At 38.9% G+C, this 14,000-nt stretch overlaps 1 protein-coding gene and 1 long non-coding RNA gene across 4 annotated transcripts in view; one reads left to right on the top strand and one right to left on the bottom strand.

Moving 5' to 3' along the window:
• Positions 1–14,000, bottom strand: part of ADCY2 (adenylate cyclase 2) — a 426,625-nt gene that overhangs the window by 96,442 nt on the left and 316,183 nt on the right. For both annotated transcript variants that reach the window (XR_012413577.1, XM_005556577.5), the window contains exons 13-14: positions 8,487–8,556; positions 5,533–5,630 (exon numbers count right to left, since the gene is read on the bottom strand). Coding sequence is in view for 1 of the 2 variants with exons in the window: in XM_005556577.5 (XP_005556634.2) it covers positions 5,533–5,630; positions 8,487–8,556 (168 nt within the window). In the remaining variant the exon portion in view is untranslated. The remainder of the gene's footprint in view (positions 1–5,532; positions 5,631–8,486; positions 8,557–14,000) is intronic.
• Positions 1–14,000, top strand: part of LOC102129602 (uncharacterized) — a 42,713-nt gene that overhangs the window by 17,613 nt on the left and 11,100 nt on the right. The gene's annotated exons all lie outside the window — the stretch shown is intronic.

Below are 14,000 nucleotides of genomic sequence, written 5' to 3'. Positions count from 1 at the left end.
TCTCCATTATTAGTTATTCATTCATTCATTTACTCACTCATTTATTTCTTTCCCTTTTCCAAAAACACGAGGCAATTTACCACCAAAAAAAAGCTAAACAAATGAAACAAAGCAAAAGTATAATTAACGAGTTAAGAAAATAAGTAAAGACAGGTCAGCAGAAGTGAGAAGCACCATTATTCTAGCAAAAATGCTTCATAAAATACAACAAAATGGTTTCTTTAAATAGATGAGATAATAGGCAAGAAAGAGAGATTCCTAGTACACAGAAGGTATTCAAATGCAGATCGCTGAGAGGGGCTGATGCTAAAGGCCCAGGAGAAACCAGGGGCTAATACCTGTTCTTGGTGTAAGACTGATGTCTACCCAAGGAAGGTGATGCTCTCAGGCATTTGATTAACATGAAATTAGAACTGAGCTCTTGAATAAAGGCAGGGGCCCTGAAGGGCTGTCCCACCAAGAAACAAGAAACAGAAAAACTCTCCACCAGTCTGGTAATTTTTAGGGAAGATAACCATCTGACTGGGGCCATGAAGAAAAGGTCAGTTTCAAAAATTGGGATCACCAATCTTGCTCCATGCCAGTAGGTGTTGACCCAAATTCACATGACCTCCTTAGTGCAGGAACCTTAGTCTAAGGATTTAATAAAATATTGTGACTTGAATTGGTGAATCCCAGAGATACCTGGCAAAGATACACTGAAATCTATCCCATAGTGATGCCGTTACAACTCAGAACATACAAGACTACCATGGACCCAAATCCTTGCTGTTGATAAATATATACACAAAATTACAGACAATACAAGGACAGACTTAAATGGCAGAATCACATATTGATCAATCCTAAGGAACACAGTAAAATAAGTGATATTTCCGCCAGGCGCAGTGATTCACACCTGTAATCCCAACACTTTGGGAGGCCAAGGCAGGCGGATTGCTTGAGGCTAGAAGTTTGAGACCAGCCTGGCCAACATGGTGAAACTCCATCTCTACTAAAAATACAAAAATTAGCCCGGCTCAGTGGCAGGTGCCTGTAATCCCAGCTACTCGGGAGGCTGAGGCAGGAGAACTGCTTGAACCCAGGAGGCAGAGGTTGCAGTGAGCCAAGATGGTGCCACCACACTTCAGCCTGGGTGACAGAGCAGAACTCTGTCTCAAAATAATAAAGAAAAAGAAATAAAATAAGTGATCTTTCCATATAACATGTTTACAATCTGCAATAGACCAGGCGTGGTGGCTCACGCCTGTAATCCCAGCACTTTGGGAGGCCAAGGTAGGCAGATCCTTGAGGTGAGGAGTTCGAGACCAGCCTGACAAATATGGTGAAACCCCGTCTCTACTAAAAATACAAAAATCAGCTGGGCATGGTGTTGGGGGCCTGTAATCTGAGGTACTTGGGAGGCTGAGACAGGAGAACTGCTTGAACCCAGGAGGAGGAGGTTGCAGTGAGCCGAGATTGTGCCACTACACTCTAGCTTGGGTGACAGAGCAACACTCCATCTCAAAAAAAAAATATATATATATGTATGTATGTATGTATGTATGTATCTGCAAGTAAAGGAAAACGAAACAAAACTCCATAGGCAAAATATAAAATTATATATACAAAAAGGTTAGGTTTTAAGAACAACATAGACTTCTTAGACATGAAAAAAAATCACAAATATTATAATCTCAATGTTGGGTGAAGAATTTATCAGAATGCAGCCCAAAGAAATAAAAAAGTGGAAACTGGGAGGAAATATGACAATACCTGGAGCCCAGGATGAGAACAAAATATGCAGTTACAAGAACTCCAGAAGAAAGAATAGACAATCAAGACAATCAACAGCAATATGTAAGAGACAGAGGCAGAGAATTTTGCAGAACTGAGCAAAGATATGTGTCTTCAGATCAAAAAATCACACCTAGTCACTTAGGTAGATGAAAACAAAAACACTTATGGAAACAATACGGTGAAAACACCGTCACCACACCCCTAAGCCAAAAAGATACCTAAAAGCACTCAGAGAGGAAAGACATACTCCCTAGAAAGGAATGTAATGAGACTGACAGAAATACTTCATTAACCAAAATAGAAGCTGTAATGCCACAGAGTAATGTCATCATAAGTCTGAGGGAAAATAAAAGTTAACCTATAATTTTATGCCCAGTTAAACTATTATTCAAGAACTGTGAAATAAGGTAGATACAGAAATTTTAATATAACTAAAAAAGGCAGCTATTGTTACTCATAAATCCCCTCTCCAAAAACCCTAACAACTCATAGACATCACCAAAAAATAAATAAATGAATTTGAAGAAACCAATAATTTTTAAAAAGCATTGATGAGCAAATTAATTGGTAAAGAATGTGGCAGATTTAAATACACATTGACTATAATTACAGTCAGAGCTAAAAATCCTAGGAAATAATTATATTGAAGAGAGATTATGAATAAGTTTAGAATGTATTTCATTAAGCATAAATGTTAAAATTCAATTCACAATTGCCAAGACATGGAACCAACGCAAGCATTCATCAACCAATGAATGGATAAATGAAATGTAGTGTACATACACGATGGAAAATTACTCTGCCACAAAAATAAAAAGAATAATATCTTTTGCAGCAACTTAGTTGGAACTGGAAGCCATTATTCTAAGTGAAATGACTCAGGAATGGAAAACCAAATACTGTATGTTCTCACTTATAAATGGTAGTTAAGCTATGGGTACGTAAAGGCACACAGCATGATACAATGGATTATGAAGACTCCAAAGGGAGAAGGATAGGAGGAGTGAGGGATAGACAACTACGTATTATGTACAGTGTATACTACTTGGGTGATGAATGCACTGAAATCTCAGACTTCACCACTCTACAATTCATCCATGTAACAAAAACCACTTCTATCCCAAAAGATATTGACAAAAAATATATAATATTAAAAACATGTAAATATAAAATACATATTATAAACAATAATTATATATTTTTATTCTTTAACATAAATAATACATATTGAAATTTTAATGATAATCATTAAAAGAAAAATATAAATGATGTATATTCTCTAAACTTTAATAGTAATCTTTAATGAAAAAAATACATAGACTTCCTAACCAGTAAAAGAAATAAAAGAATAAACAGGCCTCTCTGCCTATGGAGTAGCCATTCTTTTATTTCTTTACTTTCTAATAAAGTTGCTTTTAATTTACCATTAATAAAAGGAATAAAAGAACTTGATCAATCCATTAGAAATCAGAAAAAAGAGAATAAAGGACCAAAGAAAAGCAAGGTAAATAAAACACAAAATAAAATGGTAGAAGTGGGTCCACTCACACCAATTATAAAATCAAAATACAGATGACAAAATAAATATAGAAGAAATTAACATGAAGAAAGATATCAAATTGAATAAATAAAACCAAAATAAAAACATGTATTGTTTAAAGGAAGCATACCCAAATAATAACAGTCAAGAGGGTGGAAAATTGGGTCTACAGTAAAGAGGACACAAGGTAAACATTTGCAAAAGTCTGGATTATGGACCCGTGTGTGTTTATTATATCACACTCTGTAGTTTTTTGTATCTTTGAAATATTTTCTAGGAAGATTGTTTCTAAAGAAAAAGAAAAAAAAGGAGATATTAATACGAAAGAAACACGAAGAAGTCACAGAACAAGAAGCCTGAGGCTGTTACAGCAAGTGCAGGTCTGGGGGCTCCATTAGATGAGGCTGTGGGTTTTCCTTAGAGCGAATGCAACCTGCGTGCACCCACAAAAATAATGGGTGATGAAGCTTGAGAGAATGAACGTCCATGGGTCCTCATAAAGATGCAATACCACAGAAGAGAGACAAGGAAAACCAAAGCCAAGCCAGCAAAGACATGACAGAGATGTGTTTCTTAAAAGTGAAATCCCACGAAACGTTTTCCCTGGTTCCTGGAAGTCTTATTGCCTTCTTTGGAGGCATCTTCTAAATTGCCCCCAGTCCTCCCAGTAGGTGACAGATCCTGTATTACTTATAATGCAGAGAATACAGAAATACTCATCCAATAGGAAGATGTAGAAAAATTAATGAATCTATCTATGTAAGAGTAACAGTGAGGACCCCTTCCCTGGGTAATATTTATTCCACCTATCTAGCTTTCAAAATGCTTTTCTGCTCTATCAGTCTATAAGCCAGTGTGTACTGGGATGGCTGTTTCTCTCCAGTACCATGATAACAGGCCTGACACTAAGGAGCTTAATTTGTTAACATTTGTTTGAATGGAAAACTGATATGTTCACATTGGGACATTTCACTGAAGATTTTGTAAGTCCTGAAGAAGGGCTCCTTTTGCCCATGTATTACACTTCCAATTCATGGGGAGAGCGGAAGTCTACTGGAAACCCCTTCCATAAGGGAGCACATTGCTAAGGAACTGGACACACATGAACAAAACTTTCACCACTCTACAATGCATCCACGTAATCAAAAACCACTTGCACCCCAAAAGTGGTTTTTGGCTATTTGGCTCAGTGCCCAGAAGAAAATCCTTTGAAGTACAGAGGCGGAGAAACAGACAACTTCTTTGACAAAACACTACTCAATCTAAGCCGCTTGAGTTGCCCACAAAGGCTGGCTGCACCATGAGAGTTAAATGCAAGCACACAACTGAATTCTACTAGATTGAAAATGGTTGCTTTGACCTTAACAAAATAGGTTAAGAAAGAAAAAAATATATGATCAGAAGGAAAAAAAATATATATGATCAGAAGGATATAGAAAGAAATTTCTTTCTATATCCCCAGTTATTAAAAGAAGGACAAGAATTTTCTTTAGATTGTAAAATGAGAATTAGCTTTCTTGAAGAAAGTCACCTGATTGGTCTTGAACAAATTAAGAAGGTGCAAGAGAAAGATGACCTAGGGATCCTAAAGTGATTGGTTTTTCACCAGTAAGTGGAGCCAGAAGGAATTCACCTCAAAGCATGAAATGTGGTTTGCTCCGATTCTCCCATTTGCACCCACGTCTCTCCTGGGAGAGGTCGGCTGAACCTTGACTTGTAACAATCAAAGACGGCTGTGGAGTGGATTTCAAAGAGAGGGCCGTGTAACGCACAGAACTTGGACAAAATGGATGGGCGGGCAAAGTGTGTCTTATAGTGAAAGGCCATGCCCTTTCAATATAATATAATGCCATTTGTTTATTAGAAACCACATCTGGGGACTGCGCTCTTTGTGGGTAAAGTTTATTGAGCTACATTTCCTAGACTGTGCATCAGAGTAATACCAACATCAAAACAAGAAGGTTAAATTATTTTTTTTTTAAATCCCTAAAAGTTTGAATCAACATGTCCACTTGGAAAATCCAACATTATGCTCAGGAAGACACATGGGGGCCACTTAACCTCCGACGTCCTGGGTTACTCTCCCTTCACCACGACATGTTAAATCACCCCTCTGTCTACACATTAGCATCCTTTCACACCTTTAAATATAACTGGGCTCCAGTGGAAAGGCAACCCAGGTGAGAATCCCAATGGAAACCAGAAGTACTTACTTTGGCAGCACGAGAATCTGCACAATGAAGATACAGAAGAATATGAGACAGGCACAAGTCACGTAATACTTGAATGCTGGCAGTGCCGTGGCCCGGTACTGAAGGGGAGAAAGGAACCTGTGAGTGACGGTTCTCCAAGAGAAGAGTTGTACACAGTGACCAGCAGCCTAGTTGTACCCAGAGCATGCACCACACTCAGTAATTGTGTAGATTGACGCCAACGCGAGGGAAGGAGAAAGCCTATTCATCTCAGCAGTGAGTGTTTTCTTCCCCCATAAGAACTGTGAAGGAGCGACTTCCAAGGACCACAGTTTATGAGTGGAACTGTTTTCAAAGCCATCTATAAGCAACTGAATCTCTCTAGTAAGGAGAGAGGTACCTGACCAGAAGGTTGAGTGAGTGAACTGTGAATCGCGCCTGTGCCCTGGGTCCCATGAGGGTCTGTTGTCTATGAGTATTGAGGGAAAGGGAATGACTTCTCATATACTATTTTACTTTTCAATACTACTGAGGAAATGCAAGTCATATTCCTTTATTTTAGTATTTTATTTTATTATTTGTCTTAATGCCATGGAGAGGTGATGGGTAAAGTTACAAGACCAAAAGGTTTGCCGACTTGGTTCTTAGTTGGCTTGTTCTGAGTCTGGCCAATGGGCTCCTCTTCCTTCCTCTTGTCCAGTGCATTCAGCAGGAGCCCACATGGTTCCCCATGCCATGAATAAGCTGATCAGCGTTAGCTGCTTACCTGGGGCTGACCCTGCTTGACTTAGGCAGGATAAAAATGCCAGAGAGGGCTATACTTATGATGCTGATGATGACCCCTGCTGCATTCAGCATGGTGTCCTGCATTCCCTGCTTTCCCTGTGATAATCATTCAATCCACACAACAGCCCCTATTTTTTGGATGAAGAAACTGTGGACTGGAACAATTGACTACAATCAGGGAGATACAGTGCATGGGAAACCAGGACCTTCACCAGGCTCTGAACTCATACTCTCAACCTTGAGGCTCAACTGCCTTACGAAAGGTTGTATGGTAAAATTAAAGGAAATAAAATTTTGTGCCAATGCCTTTGAAACCTCCTGAAAATACTGTCAGGTTGCATTGGCTACATTTGCATAAACTCTCCCAAGTTATAGGGACACATATGTATTTCTTGCATTTTAGCCTCCCTGTTTTAGTGCTGCATGAAGGATCTCTGATGGGTCTCCAGATATTTCTCTTCTCTTAGCTCTTGCAGCCTTTTGCCCTACCTGATCCCCTGAAGGGCAAGCTGGGGATAGAAGGACAAAAACTGAGCTTAAGTCTTGCTGCTCTCTAAAATTTGCTTTAAAGTCGGCATCCACAAATATGTATACATGGGGAATGTGTGCAAAAGCTGGATTTTTAAATGATCACTTTCTGTTTACTAGAATTTTGGGGGGTATATTTTGTGACTTAGTAGCCAACATAATTTCCATGCTCCTGAAGAAGCTATATTAGCATAATTGCTGAAATGTGATTACATTCTATGCCCTCAATTAAATCCTTATCTTCTAACTTCTTCAGGCCTTTGTGCAGAGATATGAGTGGGAATTTCTTTGTGGTATTAACAAAGAAATGGACTTCTATCAGGAAAGAAATAATGTAACAGCTAAGCAATAAGTAGCCATTAATATTTGCTCAAGTTATTAAGGATAAGATGGTCAATAATAGCACATTATAACAAGCATCAATTTGGTAAACTGTCTGCATTCAATGGTCAGAGTCCTCTACTTAGTAGTAGACAATACATCCTCTTGACAACCAACATAAAAAAAACTTTTGGTGTGTCCATAGATTTTGGAAGGAATTATCATATTTAATATTTCTATTTGATATTCATAAAATAATGCACTAAATTTTATCAACATAGTTTATTATTATTATTATTTTTGAGATGGAGTCTCACTCTTCTAGGTTGGAGCGCAGTGGCGCGATCCTGGCTCACTGCAAGCTCCGCCTCCCAGGTTCTTGCCATTCTCCTGCCTCAGCCTCCCGAGTAGCTAGGACTACAGGCGTCCGCCACCATGCCTGGCTAATTTTTTTATATTTTTAGTAGAGACTGGGTTTCACCATGTTAGCCAGGATGGTCTAGATCTCCTGACCTCGTGATCTGCCTGCCTTGGCCTCCCAAAGTGCTGGGATTACAGGCATGAGCCACCGTGCCTATCAACATAATTTTAATACCAGAGCTGCAAATGCTACCATTAATGTAACTTTTGTTCAAACTATGCCTGTAAATATATAGTTGAATGATGCAAATTACTTCTAAATCTGGTTCCTTCTCTAGATCGACAAAATCAAAAGGCAAATAAAATAAAGTTGAGCTAGAAGAATGGTTGTCCTCTCTGCAACAATCAACTGAATTCATTTTAGCAAACCCATATATAGCTTGACATGTAAAATCTAAATGTCTGCTTACTTATTTGTGCCTGAAATAGCTCTCACTTTAAGAGCCATAATATGAAAACACTTAGATACAATAACGCTTAAAAGTTCTAATTACCCTGAGAAAGCATTGAATGTAAAACTCACATTTTGGTCAAAATATTAAAATAATTTGTGTAAAGACATTGTAGATTTATCAAGAAGAATTCTGTTTTTTAAAGACTTTTCTGAGAGAATTTCACATTGAGAAGAGCAGATATTATCTCTCACATCTTTCATTTAATTGGGATATTTCACACACATTGCAGATACCATTTACTATGGAGAGGGTTGAGAATGGTGACTGACCAAAGATAGAAACTTAGTAACAAGAAATACAATAAAGCAATATATGCACGAAAGAATCACCAGAAAAGCCAGAAAGAGTTTGAATATAGTGAGAGGCAGCTTAAATGTCACATATGAAAAACATGAGCACAATTTCATGAAGAAATTCAGATTTCAGAAAACCCAATTGGTGATTTTGAAGAAGAGAAAAGCTTACCTCTTTTTCTAGTACTTTGTTATAGAAAAGCAGTGAGATTCTCTGAATGTCTTCAGACTTGAGCCATTGCCTAGAAATAGAAAGGACCAACACATCATAAAACTGAATCTCCAATCAAACATCTGGAACTATTTGTTAAAATGACTTGCACTCTTCTTTCTTTATCGTGTATCATTCCGAACAATGTTTTTTTTTTTAAAAAAAAAACAACAACATATAATGCCAACTAACTGGATATGGAATCTGGATAATGTTAACAGGATCTGAAAATATAATATTCCTAATCATACACTGTCCTCCTTGGAAAATTCTATATTATAAACCAGCTGTCAAATCAACTGAAACTCAAGGGATCTGAATTAAATAACAAGGGAGATAAGTTCATCTAAAGGAGTAAAGACATCAATAATGTGATTTCCCCATGTTTTTCTGAAATCATCCAGTGGTTTCACCTCCTTAAGGATCTAATTCCTAGAGAAGCACCATTTTTTTTTTTTTCCAGCTTCTAGAGGGCAACAGATCAGAGCATCCAAACCATCAGAGTGCTTGTAAGATCTGGGTGAGAAGGTTTTGCTTCTTTCAGACTTAGCAAACATACTTTCATCGTCACTTTTTTCATTTCTAGAAAGAAAAAGTCATGCTTGAATAAAGTTTTCTTTTCTTTTCTTTGTTGAGATCGAGTCTCACTCTGTCGCCCAGGCTGGAGCGTAGTGATGTGATCTTGGCTCATTGCAACTTCTGCCTCCCAGGTTCAAGTAATTCTCCTGCCTCAGCCTCCTGAGTAGCTGGGGACTATAGGTGCCTGCCACCACGCCTGGATAATTTTTGTATTTTTAGTAGAGATGGGGTTTCACCATGTTGACCAGGCTGGTCATGAACTCCCAACTTCGTGATCCACCTGCCTCAGTCTCCCAAAGTGCTGGGATTACAGGCGTGAGCCACCGCGCCTGTCTAGAGTTTTTTAAAAATTGATAAAAATACTAGTATAATAAGCAATCTGTTCAGGATAGATTGACGCAAACATAAAAACGCATGCATAAGTACTATGCATCGCTCAGTTGTTGACAAATAAATAAAAATTATATGGAAGTATGCACTGTACCACACTGTTTGACTTTTAAACACCTGTTTGAAGCAAGTAGTTTGGAAGACTCTCACTGCCAGGCACACACCAAGATTAGCTTGAACATCCCAGGAACCATCCACAGGGCACTTTCGACTGGGGCAGGGAAGTCAGTAATGTATTCTAGACTGACAGCCATTAAAAGTGAGAACAATAAAAATATCTCTTTTAAAAATCTTTTATTTAGTGCAGGTTTGTTACATAGGTAAAATTTGTGTCATGGGAGTTTGTTGTACAGATTATTTCATCACCCAGGTATTAAGCCTAGTACCCATTAGTTATTTTTCCTGATCTTCTCCCTCCTCCTTCCCTCCACCCTCTGACAGGCCCCAGCATATGTTGTTCCCCTCTATGTGTCCATGTGTTCTCATCTCTCATCCCACTTACAAGTGAGAACATTTGGTTTTCTATTCCTGTGTTTGCTAAGGATAATGGCCTCCAGCTCCAGCCATGTTCTTGCAAAGGATATGATTTTGTTTGTTTGTTTTGAGATGGAGTTTCACTCTTGTTGCCCAGGCTGGAGTGCAATGGCATGATCTCAGCTCACTGCAACCTCTGCCTCATGGGTACAAGCGATTCTCCTCTCTTAGCCTGCCAAGTAGCTGGGATTAGAGGTGCATGCCAGCAAGCCCAGCTAATTTTTGTTTTTCTTAGTAGAGACAGGGTTTCTCCATGTTGGTCAGGCTGGTCTTGAGCTCCCAACCTCAGGTGATCTACCTGCCTCGGCCTTTCAAAATGCAGGAATTACAGGCATGAGCCACCACACCTGGCCGATCTCATTCTTTTTTATGGCTGCATAGTTCTTTGATTCAAGGGTATAAGCTGTAGGGAAATAAACTTTTATGGTATTTCTTATTACCATACCAGCGGCAGAATTATTATTCTGTTTCACAAGACTAGACGGAGGAATCAAAGATTGGTTGACATTAAAAGGACCAGAAAATACAAATTAAGATAAATTTTAACCATACTCACTTTCAGAACTGTGTCTTTATCAGACTATGAATAATATATGCAGGTAACTTACTAAAAACAGTATTTCCTTTACTGAGAAAAAAATATAGTTTATAAATGCTCCTGGAAAATGTCAGCTTGGGAGCAAGAGTGAAATTTAGGAAGTGAAAATAAAACCAGCACCTCCTTTACTAGTCATGCCAGCATGCACCCAGTCTAGGTTTCCATGGCCTGTGACCTGCAGGTGGATGGCAAGGGCTCGGGATCAGGCTTGCTTGCCTTAAGTCCCCAGAACCCATGTGGTGCTTCGTGAGCCCCAGCACTAGATCCATGCTTGGGGACATGACTGAGTCCTCACCAGTGAACACACTCGCCTCCTTTTGCCATAGCACGCTGGGTCTGGCCTGTGGCTTCTCCCTTGCAGCAATGATGGATGGGCCTAATTCTCACTTTGTCTTCAGAATTAAGAAGCGCATATGCTTCCTACACACTTAATCACCTCTGTGAATCTTCTGAGGTGGCCTCCACTCCCACTACTGATTTAGAACACAGGTATCTCAACATCAATTTTGTAATAAGAACAGATGCATTTTGGATGGATAGTATCACATGCTAAAATGTGAAGATTTTCCCATATAGACTCTATCTTTTACAAATGTGACTTGCTGAACACATCGTGCTGTAATTTTTCTCTCTCCAATGACACCTCAGATTATTTATCAGCAATGGACTTGGGAATATTTTGATGTGTAGAAAACAAAGAGATTTATAAATGTGATTTGGATATTTGGAAGGGAATAGATTTGTGTGTGCCAATTAGGTCAACTATTACTTGCAGGGGATTGGAACTACAGAGAAAGAGAAGAGCAGTGGAGGGGAGAGGAGAGGAGAGAAGAGAGAGGGAATTTGTGTGTGCTTGATTTAGGGCCTCCTGACATTTTTCCTGACCCCAGTGGTCTATGGCATGAAGAAAGTCAACCCCATCCTGAGTTATCGCAATAAGTGATTCTCTATTTATTTATACTAAGGTTTTTTTTTTTTTTCTTTTGTCAAAGGGTTAAGGAAAATAAAGGAAATTCCGAATACTATGCTGACTAGAGGGGCATGGGTATACCCACACCTGCACCAAGAATTATTCAGAAATATGTGAATGCAAGTCTTTGCCACAAAGGAGATACTAAATGAGAAGACTGCTTTCTTATTGTTATGCACCGCGAGCTTGTGTCCCCCACCAAAGTTCATCTTTGAAGCCCTAACTCCCAGTGTGCCTGTATTTTGAGATGGAGCCTCTAAGAATGAAATGAAGGTTAAATGAGGTCATAAGAGTACGGTCCTGATCTGATAGGATGAGTGTCTTTGGAGTCTTTCTAAGACAAGACACCAGAGAGTTCCCCACCACCATGGCACACACTGGGGAAAGGCTGAGCAGATGGTGACATCAGTCAGCATTTTAACAAATGCGTGTTCAATACATCAGTGAATGAATAAGCAAAAATCTGCACAGGAATCACTGTTTTATGGCAATAGCAGGAAACTACTGAATGGTACATCAAGCCCGGAGCTCCAGTTGAGTCCTCAAGTGAAAATCCAAAGATCAGAAGAACTTCATATCAAAGAACAAGAGGAGTTAATGAGTAAGGCATAACAAAGTGTAACTGAGGTTAATTAAAAATACATGCATAAGAGCTTCCATTTGAAAAACTTCCCTTTTATTTTTTGAGTACAGCACACTTTTCTCTATTTGATTTCTGAAACATGTCGGGAAAATTACAACATAAGCAGTTACATCAGCACTAAGCATTACTTTGGAATAAAACCACGTTAAAACATAAGGTGTTAACTAAACATGTATTTGAATACTAAATGACACAAAGCAAACACATAATTTAAAGGCAACTTATCAACAATAAAGCAATGCCAGTGGCGGCACTCTCTGATGATTTGTGTGGTAGGAACGTTCTAAACGGTGCATACAAAAATAATTTTAAAAGGTAGGTTTTCACCTACGTGAACACATGCTGAGGTTGACTTTAGGAATTAGTTTTTAAAATACTAACGTTATTATTATTATTATTATTATTATTTGCTAACTTTTCTCAAAGAACAAGATTCCCTCTTTCTTCTGATCTTGTGTCTTATTCTGGAGAGTCACACGGTGTCAGCTGCTATTTCCTCTGCTTGAATGAATGCATCCTTCTACTTACGTTTTATGAAATCAGGTGCCTCCCTAGGTTTTAGCTGCTGTTACATTGCAGGAAGTTATTTATTTCTCAGTGTGTGATGGTTTCAGGCAGAGGCGAGGTTGTTTTTCACACTGACCCTAGCGCCAGGCAAAGCAGAGCATTGGCCCTGGTGCTGCAGGTGGGCCTTGGGTACTCTGGGACAGGAAGAAGACTTTGCCTACTTGTGGCACAGGAAGGGGATCTAGACGGGTGATAATTCAGTATTCCAGCACATCCAAATGGCAACTCTTGCCTGACCGAGATGCTTTATTGCTTAGAAAATATGGGCTCACACTCACACACAAAGGCACACACCCACCACAGACACACATAACAAACTGATGCGATTCTCTCATAAGCCCTGTAAATATTCTATAATAAATACCTACAAGGAACAATCTCAAACAGGCATGCATTTTGCAAAGCCATGCACTATTTGAGACCCTGTAACTTAATTTTAGAGACAAAGAACTCTAGGTGAAAATCATTTACACTTTTCAAGAGTCAGCTTTCATGATAAAAATTAAATAGGTCTCCATAAGGATGGAAGCTTTTCTGTAAAGGCTTTTCATTTGGACCTCCTGATGTTTTCACTACAGTTCAACTCAACAAAAAGGAATGGAATGTCTGACGTGTGCCAGGCACCATACTGAGCCGTGTGCCTTCTGCTCTCCGTGGGTTCAGTTATGACACACGCACCCACGGAGAATACGAAGGTTGATGAGCGCCATCATTCTGTCGAGGCTGAGAAGGCCATCACCTTCTTTAAATCGTTTCCCTCCCACAACTCTGGACCATAACAGCAATTTAAAACCATAACAGCAATTCTTGGCCTCAGAGGCTAAATGACATTTTGTGTCCCCTAAAATCGGTCTTCCTCTCATTGCTCACCAATGCTAATTCTCTTCTAGGATTTAGAACACAGGCATCTCAACATTAATTTTGTAATAAGAACAGATGCATTTTGGATGGATAGTATCACATGCTAACATTTGAAGATTTTCCCATATAGAATCTATCTTTTACAACTATTACTTGCTGAACACATTGTGCTGTAATTTTCCTCTCTCCAATTACACCTCAGGTTGTTTATCAGCAATCGACTTGGGAATATTTTCTAGGCAGGAATTAAATATTTTTTAAAAAATGAAAGAAATACTTTTAACAAAACTTTTCTGAGGGACAACTGAAGTGAAATGAATCAATGGTCTCAGA

Source organism: Macaca fascicularis, chromosome 6 (assembly GCF_037993035.2).
Source record: "Macaca fascicularis isolate 582-1 chromosome 6, T2T-MFA8v1.1".
In the NCBI taxonomy this organism is placed as follows: domain Eukaryota; kingdom Metazoa; phylum Chordata; class Mammalia; order Primates; family Cercopithecidae; genus Macaca; species Macaca fascicularis.
This window is presented reverse-complemented; position numbering and strand designations above follow the sequence as displayed.